The sequence below is a fragment of the Oncorhynchus nerka genome, linkage group LG22 (genome assembly GCF_034236695.1).
Source record: "Oncorhynchus nerka isolate Pitt River linkage group LG22, Oner_Uvic_2.0, whole genome shotgun sequence".
In the NCBI taxonomy this organism is placed as follows: domain Eukaryota; kingdom Metazoa; phylum Chordata; class Actinopteri; order Salmoniformes; family Salmonidae; genus Oncorhynchus; species Oncorhynchus nerka.
In genome coordinates, this window is record NC_088417.1 from 72,197,689 (window position 1) to 72,212,605 (window position 14,917).

Here is a 14,917-nt window from a genome sequence, read left to right on the forward strand (position 1 = left end):
CTAAAACTAAAGTGTAAGAAATCACACTGTACTGAAAGATTGTACATATATCTCTTCTTGGTTTCAAATTGGATTGGTATATCCCTCAACTGAATCGTCCCAATCTTTGTATATCTCTACAAAGTAGAGTTGATCACTCTTGGCAAAATAACGATTTATGTTTCAGTTCATTATCTCTCTGGCCCACACACCTCAAAAAATTTCATGAACGTGGTACACCTTGTATCAGCTCCAAATAAAGTTTATTTTACTATGTGAGAGCACAAAACTCTCATCTTACTCTCATGTATATTTTCACCCTTCTGTGGAGGTCGGTGGTAATCACACTGTCATTCCTAAGAGAGGAAATAGTCCTCCATCCTCTTTCCCTTTGTAGAAAGGGATTGTCACCATCTCTCTCCATGTGTAAACTTCTTGATTCTCACCACAATCGTACCCAATAGTACTTATTTACTTGCCCCTGTTTTTCTACTGTACCTCCGCTGCCCCAACAACCCTCCACTCAGATGGCTGTGTCCCACACCACGGCCTGGGGCCTCTGACAGGGGGGCGTGCCCGTCTTCCGGGGCTCAGGGGTCCGTCTCCAGCTGGGCAGGATGGGCATGCTGTCCTGCTTACACAGGTTCTTTTCTGGGCGGCGGTGGGCCTTGATCTCTTTGCATAGGCAGCGCTTCCTCTCAATGACCTCCAGCAGCTTGCCATCCCTCTGGGTTTGGGCTGCGGACGTGGCAGCGCCCCCGGTGGTGGGAGGCTGTCCCTGGGCCAGCTGGGCCAGGTGTTGGAACTGCAGCTGGAGGTGGTGCTGCTGCTGCAGCTGCTGGAGCTGTTGCTGTAACTGCAGCTGCTGCTGATGGAGCTGGAGCTGCTGCTGCTGTCTGGACAGGATAGGACTGCAGGGCGTTTGGGAGGATTGGGACAGCCCATGCAACTGGACAGAGAGAGGGGCAGGGAAGGTGGAAGGAGAGGAGTTAAATAAGTATTTTTTTACCTAAAATCTAATGTGGGGTATGCATGAATACAGTTTGTCACCGTGTGTTACATGTTATGTCAGTCACTGACAGTCACTCAATTAGCCATGTGAGCTAACAATTTTTGGATTGGTGAGATCAATTAACCAAATCTCCCTCTAGTGGCATCATGGGTGGAATGTTAATTAAAACAAATAAAACACACTGAAAATCTGGTGTTTCTATGTCAAACTGTTTTGTTATATTTCAGTCTTCTGTGATGTCTATAAAGACTAATATTGGGATGCAAACTCAAAATGTTATACTTTCAACTCTATATCTGACATGTATTTGTTTAAGCCCATAACAATGTGTGTGAGGTGTATACTTTGTTTCAAAGTAGATTTGTTTAAGACGGCCAAGAAACACTCTGTGTGACCCTGATTAAGCCCACTGCAGTAAAAGGTTAAGTCTAGCCAGCTATCTAAACTTGTAGTAATCATGGCCAAATAGCAATCTGGCATGCAGGGCTTGTGCCCCATTGATTTTTGTTAGTCACTCTCACTCAGATATCATAATAACATGGCATAAGTTATGTCAGAATGAGTAGAATTGCATGAAATGTGTTAGAAAATGTACATATATTGTCTCCGCCCCATAGCAAAATGAGTAGAATTGCATGAAATGTGTTAGAAAATGTACATATATTGTCTCCGACCCATGGGAAAATGTGTAGAATTGCAAATCAAATGTTTTCTCTCCAACGTCACGACGGAGCCAGTAAAATGTTTTGACCTCAAGGGGGAGGGAGCCCCCAACCAAATCTCTTTTAGGGGCCCCAAAACGCTAGGGCTGGCCTTGGCTAATGGTATAAAGCATTTAGTTAAGAGAGTTAAGTAGTTTAACTGCACAAATCAGTAGACTGCATATGTGGGTATGGATGTGGGTACGTAGACCCGTGATGAGTTCAGATTTTTTTGTGGCCTCCAACCCCATCAAAGTTGCCCATCCCTGCTGTAAACACTGAATCTCTGTTGTAGCACTGAAGACCAAGCCCAGCAACCACAACAGCCATAAGAACGTGTTGCACCCAAGCCTGCCACTAGGCGGCAACGTGACACCATATTAGAGCCTGTAGCTCCCGTGGCGTGCAAGGGAGGGTTACGCAGCAACACGCCAACAGTCTCTGCAGCACAGCACAGCACACTCGAACTGCGTCAGCATTTGAGATGCAGCCAAGTGACTGGGCAAAATGCAACGCTATTGGACAGTGTCTCACTGCCCCAAACCACTGTAGAGAAGCATACTTCTTACATCCACGCGTCTCTGCATGCGTCAATTAGAGCATCGCTCTCCCCTGGACTTATTCTTTAAGGCACAACCTTATCCTGCTCACTGAACATATCTCCACACTATAAATAGCTCAGGAGGAGTGTTGTTGCTATCAGCACAGGGAATAATAAGAATGGCCATGTTCTTCAGAATAATTCCAATACTACTACTTGTACAGATGACAGTAATCACAGTAATACCAAGGATCATCGTCATTATAATAATCATCGTCATTATAATAATAGGTATTATTCACCTGATTCAGTACCTCTCGATGGGGCAGGCTGCTCTGCCACTGAACGTGGCTTCCACCCACCTGTCTCACCCCAGAGGTGGATGATGAGCGGCTCAATCGACCCAGTTCTGGAACAGAAAAAACAAGCACTGTTCATATAGCTGTCTATGACCACAAATCAACTGTGCTGTTCATGTTATCAGGGAGAATGGCTGTGCGTATAAAATGGATTGCATTATTTCATGTATCTATGTGCAACTATGCTTACATGTGGGGGGAGGTATGATGTGCCTGACTGTGTGTGTGTATATATAGCTCTGGTACTACATATGCTGCCACTGATGATCTTAACCCATAACACCATGATGATGCGACTGTGGATTTAAGAAATGCACGTAATAGGATCTTTAGATAAATCTGCTGATGTCGTCTCTTTTCTAAAGCGATGTTTGTGTGCTAGTGAAATCGTAGACATACCCCTTTCCTTGAAAATATTCTGGGTGAAGGAGTCTGTGCTGGGTGTCTTAGTGCTTACCTCCATTGCGGCAGGCTGGAAAGGTTTGGCACGGGAGGGGGAGACCCCCTCTAGGCAGGGCTCGGAACCCCAAGGACCCCCCCTCCATCCCAGCCAGGGACTCACTGTGGCCCAGCCCCCTCCCTCCAGTGAAGCGTACTGGGATCCCAGAGTGGCCTCCTCCTCCTCGACGTCCAGGGCCCAGGTCCTCCTTGTCTATCCTCAGGAGGGCATCGGCACTGCCATTCCACGCCCGCCCTTCATCCTCTGAGAGGGGAATGTCAGAGGGAATTGTTGAGTAAACATGGAATAATCGTCTATTGACAAAGTATAGTGTAGTGACAGATGTCACTTAGCTACAGTCTAATAGTTTGATTATCCCTTCCCCAGGGATCTGAGGAACGTCTGATACATTTCAATACTCAATTCAAACCCACGATGCCATCCAGCACATGTTAACTTACTCTCTCTCTCTGTCTCTCTGCTGCCTTGGCTGAAGGACAGTTTCCTCTGCATGGGCAAGTAAGACCCGTCGTCTCCAAAGCCACTGTTGTCCCAGGGCATGAACCCAGCCTTCCCCTGGACGGGCCCAGGCACCGTGCTGCTTTTAGAGGCCACATCACCGTGACCCTGGTGGTGCAAGGAGGGCAGGTGAGACCCTCCTCGCAGGCTGTCGTACGCCGGGGGTCTCCGGAAGCCCACCGAGGGGTAGGTCCAGAGCAGGGGGCTGTCTGAGGAGGGGGGCTTGTAGGCGGGTAGGCCGTGGGGGGTGTGGTAGCGGTGGAGTTGGGAGCGAGAGTGAGGGCGAGAGTGGGAGGAAGAGGAGGAGGACGAGGTTGTGGCTGAACTGGCACTGGTCTGGGATGAAAGGTTGTTTGTGGTGGTCTCAGCCTGAGAGGAGGTAAAGTGGAACCCTGCTTCTCTGTCTCTCTCCCTGTGTCGCTCTCTGTCACTGTCCCTGTCTCTGTCTCTGTGACCGTCCCTGTGACCATCTCTGTCCCTCTCTCTGTCCTTATCCCTCTCTCTGTCCCTGTCCCTCTCTGCTTTGTCTAACTTCAAGCAGAAGCTCACAGACTTTCCCTCCTTGCCCGAGCCCTGGGTCTGGGTCTGGGCAATGGACTTGGAGAAGGTCTCCGAACCATTCTTGTTGTTGGTGTTGGGGTTGGGCGAGTCTCCTCTTTCTGGCTTGCGGTAGTGGTGGTAGTGTGAGGGGCGGTGGTGAGGGTGGGGATGGTGGTGGGAATAGGGGAGGTGGACTTAGAGGAAGGGGGCAGGGGTGTGGAGTGGCTCCTGGCCCTTAGCCCTGGTGCAGGGCCGAGCTGGCTGTCTCTGTCTCTGTCCTTAGACTCCTTAGAGCCTGACAGGGGCACAGGGAGGTTAGAGGAGGGGGTGGTGGAGGAGGAGGAGGTGCTAGATGGAGCTGTCATACTGGAGGAGGTCTGAATGCTGATGGTCCCCAGTTTGGCAGAAGCAGCCTTGTGTTGGACCCCGACCCCACTGGAGGCAGCAGCAGGCTGGGGGAAGGCGAGCAGCGGAGGCCGGTGCTGCAGCAGGTTGGGGAAGGGGGCTGGGATCTTACTGTTGGACTCTGTCTCTGATTTGTTTCCCTGGAGGAGGTAGGGCGTAGGGGCTCGTGGGGGGTGCGGGCTGGAGGAGAGGGGCTGGGGGACAGGGGTGGAGGAGGTGGAGGAGGGGAGGGGCGAGGAGTGGGAGATGGACACTGTGGCTTTAGGTTTGGAGCAGGAGGGGGAGGAGGAGGGGCGAGGTAGATGGGCGGAGGAGTGGTGGTGTTTGGAGGATTTGAGTCTCTCGTGTTTGAGAGGGAGGCGTTTGTGTCCCTCTCTGTCCTCTGGCAGTGGGTACTTCATCTCCTCATAGATGGCCTCACTCTGGTCTGAGTCTGAATCAGGCGTGGTGGCTACGGGCGTGACAGGGTGAGGGGTGGCAGTCTGGCTCTCCCTGGTGAACACTTGGCCCACCATCTCTATGTAGACGGGCTCATCGTCCCCCTGAGGCTGACCCTCACCCCCCTGGATGGGCGTGGTAAGAGGGGGCACACAGGGAGTTGGGGGCTCAAACGAGAGCTGAGTACTGGGGCTTCGTTTGGGTTTCAAAGGCGGCACCTTTTTGGACATGTCCCCTGAGTCAGACTTCTTCATGGCTGCAGGGGAAAGGGAGAGAGCAATGAATGAGAGATAATTCAATAATTACAACAGGGAAAATAATATAAACACACATTTTCACACTTCCCCACTTCACTGCCCTCATTACTGTTTCCATAGCCTACCGTTCTTCTTCTCTGAGTGCGGGTGAGTGGGCGGGGGTGGCGGAGGGGCGTCCGGTGGGGCGTGAGGTGCTCTTGGATCCGAGGAGGAGCTGAGACGGGTGCTGGGATGGCGTTTGGGTTTAGCAGGGGGGCAGCGCCCACCGTGCTGTGACTGGGTGTCAGAGTAATCTTCCCCATTCTCCAGACCTGTGTCTCCAGCGCCCACGGCGTGGCAGGACTGGGAGCGGGGAGCCATGGCGGAGGCACAGGAGTGAGGGGACAGGTCCTGGGAGGCAGGCATGGTCATGAAGCCCATGCGGAAGTGGCGCCGGAAGGATGCCAAGTCACGGACCTTGCCCACCGTGGCTGAGGAGGGGTCCTTCTGGCTGGAGCTGAACAACACAGGAAGAACAACATTCCCTCATTCAGCAGTTAATCACGGCCTATTGAAGGACGTTCATTTATTTTCCCATTGTGTTGCCTTCCCCTTTTCTGCCTTCCCCTTTTCTGCCTTCCCCTTTTCTGCCTTCCCCTTTTCTGCCTCTCTCCTTTTCTGCCTCTCTCCTTTTCTGCCTCTCTCCTTTTCTGCCTCCTTTTTTCTTTTTCTGTTAAAAAATGGTCTCTACATAGCTTACATTCAATTGAATCTGCAGTCCTACGGCTCCCCCTACTCCTCTGCCTCTCTCTCTCTCTCTCTCTCTCACTAACACACACACACACACACACACACACACACACACACACACACACACACACAGCTCCTCGTGCATGGATGGCACGGGGAGCGTAGTTTCCCGTTAGAGAGTGAGTGATGAGAGATTGGGCGAGGCAGTGCAGCAGCTGTGCATGCCGCTATCTGCATGGGGGGGGGGGGGCTCCCTCTTCAGAACTCTTCTATCCTTCCATTTCTATCCCTCCACATCTGCTCCCTTAGATCACAAACACATTCAATTAGGAAATTGCTTCCCCTAAAACCCTCCCAAATCTAGCTGCTCCTTTCTGACTATAATCCTCCTGTGTGTACGTCACCGTGTTACTGGGTTGCTCTAACTAATTCTTTATCTGTTTTATTTCATTGTCCCTTTACTACACTCACCATGACCTCTGCCAAGTATTGTATCTGTTTCCATGGCAACTGGTTTGCCTGTTTATTTGTTTAGTGGTTTGTCTGAAACCTGAGAAAATGCACATGGTATTGCTTGCCAAAGTACTAAACACACTACAAACAAGAGCACAAAGGAAAAAGCACCCTTAAAACATATAATGTGTGAGGGGCGTTTAGTGCCTGAAGAAAGGTGTGGCAGTGCAGCATAAAAATCTCAACTGGAGTTTCCTTGATGAAAAGTAAATACATCGGAATGGAATGTATGAACTACTGTAATGTTCCTTTGATTAAACAGACAACTCAATTCTTAATTGCTTTCTAAAGCCAAAAACGTCAAATGGATAATCCCTGAAGATCTTTTGAAGGTCATCATGACCTCATCTAAACTACCATCATGCAGGAATGCCACAGATTCAGAACATCTTTGGTTTCCTAATAGGAGAAACCAAAATCAATATCTCACCAATCAAGCTAATGATGGATTACATTTGAGCAGAATACACATACAACGGTGTACCTTAACTGACAATTAAACGGGATGGGGAGTTGCAGCTGACATGGTCCAAATCTGGAGTTATTACATATAGAATATACGGTATAGCTCTGTAAATGAACCTTTATAGAGGTGACTCAGCCATAACAACAGTGGCTGAAGTCAGTAGAAAAACACTGCACAGCAATTACCATGAAAAGACCTCAAATGAAACCGTTCTTCACTACAACCGCCTAGAAGGGATATATTGGCTGTATAGCACAGTATATAAAAAGCCTCTACTTAGTGTGTCAGCTATGGATCATCACCATTTCAACCTGTCTCTCCGATTCCAAGACCATTCCGAGAGGAAAGGAGGGGAGAGGTAGCCATGGTGAAGAAAGGAGGGAAGAGGTAGCCATGGTGAGGAAAGGAGGGGAGAGGTAGCCATGGTGAGGAAAGGAGGGGAGAGGTAGCCATGGTGAGGAAAGGAGGGAAGAGGTAGCCATGGTGAGGAAAGGAGGGGAGAGGTAGCCATGGTGAGGAAAGGAGGGGAGAGGTACCCATGTTGAGGAAAGGAGGGGAGAGGTAGCCATGTTGAGGAAAGGAGGGGAGAGGTAGCCATGGTGAGGAAAGGAGGGGAGTGGTAGCCATGGTGAAGAAAGGAGGGGAGAGGTAGCCATGGTGAGGAAAGGAGGGGAGAGGTAGCCATGGTGAGGAAAGGAGGGGAGAGGTAGCCATGGTGAGGAAAGGAGGGGAGAGGTAGCCATGGTGAGGAAAGGAGGGGAGAGGTAGCCATGTTGAGGAAAGGAGGGGAGAGGTAGCCATGTTGAGGAAAGGAGGGGAGAGGTAGACATGGTGAGGAAAGGAGGGGAGAGGTAGCCATGGTGAGGAAAGGAGGGGAGAGGTAGCCATGGTGAGGAAAGGAGGGGAGAGGTAGCCATGTTGAGGAAAGGAGGGGAGAGGTAGCCATGGTGAGGAAAGGAGGGGAGTGGTAGCCATGGTGAAGAAAGGAGGGGAGAGGTAGCCATGGTGAGGAAAGGAGGGGAGAGGTAGCCATGGTGAGGAAAGGAGGGGAGAGGTAGCCATGGTGAGGAAAGGAGGGGAGAGGTAGCCATGGTGAGGAAAGGAGGGAGAGGTAGCCATGTTGAGGAAAGGAGGGGAGAGGTAGCCATGGTGAGGAAAGGAGGGGAGAGGTAGCCATGTTGAGGAAAGGAGGGGAGAGGTAGCCATGTTGAGGAAAGGAGGGGAGAGGTAGCCATGTTGAGGAAAGGAGGGGAGAGGTAGCCATGGTGAAGAAAGGAGGGGAGAGGTAGCCATGGTGAGGAAAGGAGGGGAGAGGTAGCCATGTTGAGGAAAGGAGGGAGAGGTAGCCATGGTGAGGAAAGGAGGGAGAGGTAGCCATGGTGAGGAAAGGAGGGGAGAGGTAGCCATGGTGAAGAAAGGAGGGGAGAGGTAGCCATGGTGAGGAAAGGAGGGGAGAGGTAGCCATGGTGAGGAAAGGAGGGGAGAGGTAGCCATGGTGAGGAAAGGAGGGGAGAGGTAGCCATGGTGAGGAAAGGAGGGGAGAGGTAGCCATGGTGAGGAAAGGAGGGGAGAGGTAGCCATGGTGAGGAAAGGAGGGGAGAGGTAGCCATGGTGATGAAAGGAGGGGAGAGGTAGCCATGTTGAGGAAAGGAGGGGAGAGGTAGCCATGGTGAGGAAAGGAGGGGAGAGGTAGCCATGGTGAGGAAGGAACAAGGGGATGAATGGGTCAGATCTGACTTTCCTAGCAGGACCGGAGGAATGGAGCTGGAGGCTACGACCACCTTTTGTTTCCCTGCTGGGAAAGACTGGGAACTGAGTGCGTGGGTGCACACATATGTGTGTGTCTGATGTGTGTGTGCGTGTAGAATGAGAGAGAGAGAGAGAGAGAGAGAGAGACAGAGAGAGAGAGAGAGAGAGAGAGAGAGAGAGAAAGAGAGAGAAAAGAGAGAAAAAGAGAGAGAAAAGAGAGAGAAAAGAGAGAAAAAGAGAGAGAAAAAAAGAGAGAGAGAAAGAGAGGGAGCGGTAAACTGGGTCTCTTCGTGTGTGAGGAGAGGAGGAAGAGATGTTTTACTTCCGAGCATGCAATCAAAGGCCTCATTTATGAGGTTATTGCCTGTGAATGATCCCTGAGTGCAGGTTGCCATGTTTGTTTGAGGTAGAGGAAGCAAGAGCGATAAAACGTAACAAACTACACACATCTAAATGCATGCCTTGTTTATAGGTCACAATGAGTAGTCTTGTCCTACTGATGTGCCTTAACTCTGCCATCCTCCCTTATGAAGCAGTGAACCAGCAGGGAGACAATGTCATTGTACACCTTCTGATTGAGAGGGGGGGAAGCTAGTGCAGGCAGCGAAAACAGCACTGAGCCTGTTCATCATGGAGAACAGAGATGCAACTGTTTTCTGTCTCATACCATTACGTGAAGAAAAGCCAAGAGCAGAGCTCTGTGTGTGTGTGTGTGTGTGTGTGTGTGTGTGTGTGTGTGTGTGTGTGTGTGTGTGTGTGTGTGTGTGTGTGTGTGTGTGTGTGCCTGCGGGTGTGTAAGTGTGTGTACGCTTGCCATAATCTACATAGGCACCAATGGGCCACATTGTCCCTATAATGAAGGCAATAAAGCTCCTCCCTTCTGATCCTCTCTTCTCTTGTTTCTCTACTTCCTTTCGACATGGTTACACATAAAATATGAACGAGAAAACTCTTCCACTTCAGCTCAGAGATTTACAACTCAACTCAACTGAATAATCGCATTCCATCACTCCAGTCCAGCATGCTGCTGTGAGTTGAGATCAGTTCACCTCTCCTCACCTCTTCTTATTGCCATCCTGGTCCTTGTGCCTCCAGTCCAGCCGGCTCTTACGATACAGCAGGTTCATGTCGCCGCGGGGACGCTGCTCCTCACAACCAATCACAGCACAATGTAGCCGCTTGCCCCGCCTCTCTATGTCACGCAAGAAATGCTCCACCGCCACATCCTGGGCGGAGCCAGAGCTCATGGTATAGAAGGCCAATAGGGAGAAGTTGATGGATGTCACTGCAGGCCACACTTCAATCACCTAGACACAGAGGAGATGGAGACAGTGGCATTGTTAATAGTCATCTACTACATGTTGAGCTGACATGACAGTCACTTCCAGTTCTCCTTTTACACAGCTCCCCTACACAGTTACACAGCTCTCATGTCGACATGCTGTATGTAGGGCAGTAGCAGTCACAGCACGATTATAGTACCTGGCTCTTCAGCCTTGTCTCATAGACTAGACGTAACATAGTAAATGTAAATCCGGGACACTCAAATTAGTATGATATGTTACATTTGGTATGGTTACTTAAGACAGATGGCTACTTAAATTTAAAGTAGGATGGTTGGTCGTGGTGTATGGGTAGGAGTATAACGCAAACGTCTAGCAACCACAACAGTTCGAATCTCATCATAGACAACTTTAGCATTTGAGTTAATTAGCAACTTTTCAACTACTTACTACTTTTTAGCTACTTTGCAACTACTTAGTATGTTAGCTAACCCTTCACCTAACCTTAACCCTAACCTTAACCCTTTTATCTAACCCTTCCCCTAATCTTAACCCTTTAACCTAACTCTTAAACATAACCCTAACCCTAGCCTAGCTAACATTAGCCAGCTAGCTAACGTTAGCCACCTAGCCAACTAGCTAGTATTCGTAATAAATCATACGTTTTGCAAATTCATAACATATAGTACATTTAGCAAATTCTTAACATATTGCACGTTTTGCAAATCTATAACATATAATATGAGTTATAATTCGTAACATGTCATTCGAAATGTTATCCACAAATTAATACATATAATACGAAACGTCACATATAATACTAAATGGAGTGTCTCAGATTTACATATAGAATCAAATGAAATACTCCGAGACCAGGTTGGGGTCTTCCATACAGGTGAACAGACCAGGAGGGATTCAGGGTAGGAGTTATGATCAGGAGGGAAAGTTAAAACATAGATGAGACGCAGCATTATAAACTATGTCTGACAAAATACCTGACCAAAACATGGGAAAGCATCCAGACAAACGGACATTGTAATGCAGGAAACGTTGCTAATAAGGCTCCTTGTGTCATGGTGGATATCCTGTCCTCCAGGCTAAAACAAACTGTGCATTGGGCCAGGCACCCAGGCAGCCAGACAGTAAGGCACAGGTACTGTATGTTTACTCAGCCACTGTGTTGTTTACACCAATGCCCAACCTACAGTGGATCACATGAAAACACTATTTACAGTATATGTTCATTATCCAATTATGACTATCCGAGTAAGCATGGTAACTGCTGTGTTGCTCTCTGACTGGGGGCCTTGGGGTTGCCTGACTAAAGCTGTCAGCTACCCAGGCAGTAATGTGGTTGGTCATATGTAGCGCACACAAGGCTTCGTGCACATGACATGAGGAGTCAGGCTTGTTGTGAGGCAGATATTTGAGTGCCCAACAGTGTGGTGTGCATTGGAGTATGCAAGCACAGTGTTGCGATTGGCTATGAAAAGCACAGCTGTCAGTGTGAGAGTTCAGGGGCTTTTGGTGGTTTTACTTATACTGCATAGGACTCTTTCCTTGCTATTGGTTTTGGTTTGGGTTTGAGAAGCATCACAAACACTGGATCAAAAGTATGCCAACATCCAATGTGGACAAAATCAATAATGGTCGACTAGTGCACATTTAATATAGCACTCAAGGAATCCACCCACACATAACAGTATCAACCCTTCTCCCACGGCACAGGGAATGAAACTAAATATACTCCATTAGATTATACGTCATTTATTGTACGTCTGTCTCTGTACGTTGTTGTTCATGTTGGACTTTACATGTTTTTTTTTTTACAGGTTGGGATAGCCAATGTAATGTCTTATAAATCTCAACCTCAATACGATTACAGTAAATGGAAGATTGTAGAGCCATATCCTGTATGCACTGTAAAAAACAAATATTGAGAAAATCCAGTCAACTTGAAATGATATGTTTGCTCAACTTGTCTCATATGTTGATTCAAATTATTATTCAATTATTATTTGGGTATCTTTAGTAAAAGAGGCTGTGGAACTAGCTACTCATGCACTGCTTTTCACATATAACACTTTCATTTACATACATATTTGACATGCATGACTACATTGTGCATGTTCATTATACAGTAATTATTATTTCACATGTCACCACCTGGGATTTGAACTCGCAAACTCTTGGTTCATGGCATATCATTCTTCCTGCTACGCCACCATGTCTGTGTCAACGACTGATTCCAAATGTACTTTTACACCTTGCAATCCAAAGTAAATCTCAGCTTTGTTAAAAGTCCTCTAAAGTAAAACAATTGTATTTATTATAGTGATTAAGGAGTCAAATTAAAACAAAGTAATATGCCCACCAACATTACACAACTAATACAGAAAACCATAAATGCTGAAATAAGTAAATCAAATCAATCAGGAGAGAATAGTCACATTAACTGATAATTGACACAGATAGCAAGAGATATAGAGAGTGAGAAAGGGAGGAGTGGGCATGGGAGAGAGGGAGAGAGATACAGGTGGGGAGGAGGGGAAAGATAAACTGTCCTCAAGAGTAGGATGGATAGAGATACATAGAAAGACAGGGAGAGAGAAAGGGTGAGGGAAAGGGAGGGAGGAAGACAGCTCAGGCAGGAGCTCGAGGGAGAGAGGAAAGGGGGAGGGAAAGGGAGGGAGGAAGACAGCTCAGGCAGGAGCTCGAGGGAGAGAGGAAAGGGAGGGAGGAAGACAGCTCAGGCAGGAGCTCGAGGGAGAGAGGAGAGGGGAGGGAAAGGGAGGGAGGAAGACAGCTCAGGCAGGAGCTCGAGGGAGAGGGGAAAGGGGGAGGGAAAGGGAGGGAGGAAGACAGCTCAGGCAGGAGCTTGAGGGAGAGAGGAAAGGGGAGGGAAAGGGAGGGAGGAAGACAGCTCAGGCAGGAGCTCGAGGGAGAGGGGAAAGGGGAGGGAAAGGGAGGGAGGAAGACAGCTCAGGCAGGAGCTTGAGGGAGGGGAGAGGAAAGGGGAGGGAAAGGGAGGGAGGAAGACAGCTCAGGCAGGAGCTTGAGGGAGAGGGAAAGGGGGAGGGAAAGGGAGGGAGGAAGACAGCTCAGGCAGAAGCTCGAGGTAGAGAGGAAAGGGGAGGGAAAGGGAGGGAGGAAGACAGCTCAGGCAGGAGCTCGAGGGAGAGAGGAGAGGGGAGGGAAAGGGAGGGAGGAAGACAGCTCAGGCAGGAGCTCGAGGGAGAGAGGAGAGGAGGTATTGGGAAAGATGAGGGAAGCCGATAAAGAAAGCAGGGTAGAGAAAAACATGAATAGACAAAAAACGAAGTGGGGACAGATTGATAGAGAGAAAAGGAGTGGGGATAAGTAACTGGAGAAAAAGGAGGCAATAGATAAACAGTGAAAAAGGAGAAGCTGGACTGTAAGAATTACAGAATAGTCAGATTAATAGAAGATCGGAATGCCATGAACCACAAGGTTGTGAGTTCAAATCACAAGTAGATTGCATGTTGAATAATGACCTTAATAATGACCCTTGACCTGTTGTTTGCCTGCCCCCTGTTTTTGTAATAAACCTTTGTTACTTTGAACTGTCTGCATCAGGGTCGTCTCCTGAGCCGTGATAAGTTTGGGCCAACTACAAATGTTAAGTTTAGGTAACATTTGAATGAAAAGTTGAGTAAACAAAAAAAGGCTGTGGAACCAGTTACTTAATAGTAATAAGTTGAAACAACTAAATTTTTTTTGAGAGATCATACAGAGAGCGGTGTCATCCCATCATGGTTCTGAGATGGCCCTGTGTGTCATCGTAGCTCCCGTTATTCCTGTTGTCCAGAGCCCTGGCCTCCCTACCCACAATGCCCCGCTGCATGCTGCGGCCTGGCTACCCTCCTTGGTGTGGCGTAGTATGGTGTGGCGTGCTGTGTGACTCAGTGTTAATTAGGTTAGTGAGCTGAGAAAGTGTAGGTCGGCCTTCTGTTAACAGGGCCACTGAGTTGGGCTTCCAGGATTTGGTGGCTGAGCAGGCAGCCCTGCAATTGTCGCATTACAGCTGTTGAGAAGTGTGCAAGTACCCAGGCTGCTGAGGATTAGGACACTGCATGGGAGATGGTTCATCAGGTTCACTACTCCACCATACAGCAGCACACCATTCACACCATGTAATCCTAGAGCATGTTCTTATCAGAGCCTAAATGAACGTGGAGGCAAAAGCAGCACTCACATGCAGTCTTATTCAGCTCTTACACGTGCTACAGTATAAGCACACGGCACGCACACACACACACACACACACACACAATATAGGCTATATTGTGTATGCAGCCCACAATTTATATATGCAACCAAAGCCCACACACTGACACATTAAAGCAGCAATTTGGGGATTTTAAAATCAGTTTAAGAGGCATTTACAGGGTCAGAAGTCATTTAAATCCACCTCATTGGAGCTAGGAGGCAGATGGAGGCAGATGGAGACAGATGGAGGCAGATGGAGACAGATGGAGGCAAATGGAGACAGGTGGAGGCAAATGGAGACAGGTGGAGGCAGATGGAGACAGATGGAGGCAAATGGAGACAGGTGGAGGCAAATGGAGACAGGTGGAGGCAGATGGAGGCAGATGGAGACAGATGGAGGCAGATGGAGACAGATGGAGGCAAATGGAGACAGGTGGAGGCAGATGGAGACAGATGGAGAAGATGGAGACAGATGGAGGCAGATGGAGACAGGTGGAGGCAATTGGAGACAGGTGGAGGCAAATGGAGACAGGTGGAGGCAGATGGAGACAGATGGAGGCAGATGGAGGCAGATGGAGGCAGATGGAGGCAGATGGAGGCAGATGGAGGTGTGATTCGCATAACTGGATCTGCATGCAAGGCTGCAGATAATTTAGCCATTCAGGCACATGAGCAAACAAAACACACACTGACACATGGACACACACACTGAAACATGGACACACACACACTGCACTGACACACGGACACACACACT

General features: G+C 48.7%; 1 protein-coding gene across 1 annotated transcript; it reads right to left on the bottom strand.

Annotated features, from left to right (window-relative positions):
• Positions 1-9,934, bottom strand: LOC115104688 (neuronal tyrosine-phosphorylated phosphoinositide-3-kinase adapter 1-like). The gene is given in 7 exon segments (XM_029626039.2): positions 1-928; positions 2,536-2,642; positions 3,050-3,295; positions 3,493-4,272; positions 4,275-5,189; positions 5,316-5,686; positions 9,707-9,934. Coding segments are annotated over 7 exon segments (3,033 nt in total). The 5' UTR covers positions 9,895-9,934; the 3' UTR covers positions 1-502.
• Between the last annotated feature and the right edge of the window lie 4,983 nt (positions 9,935-14,917).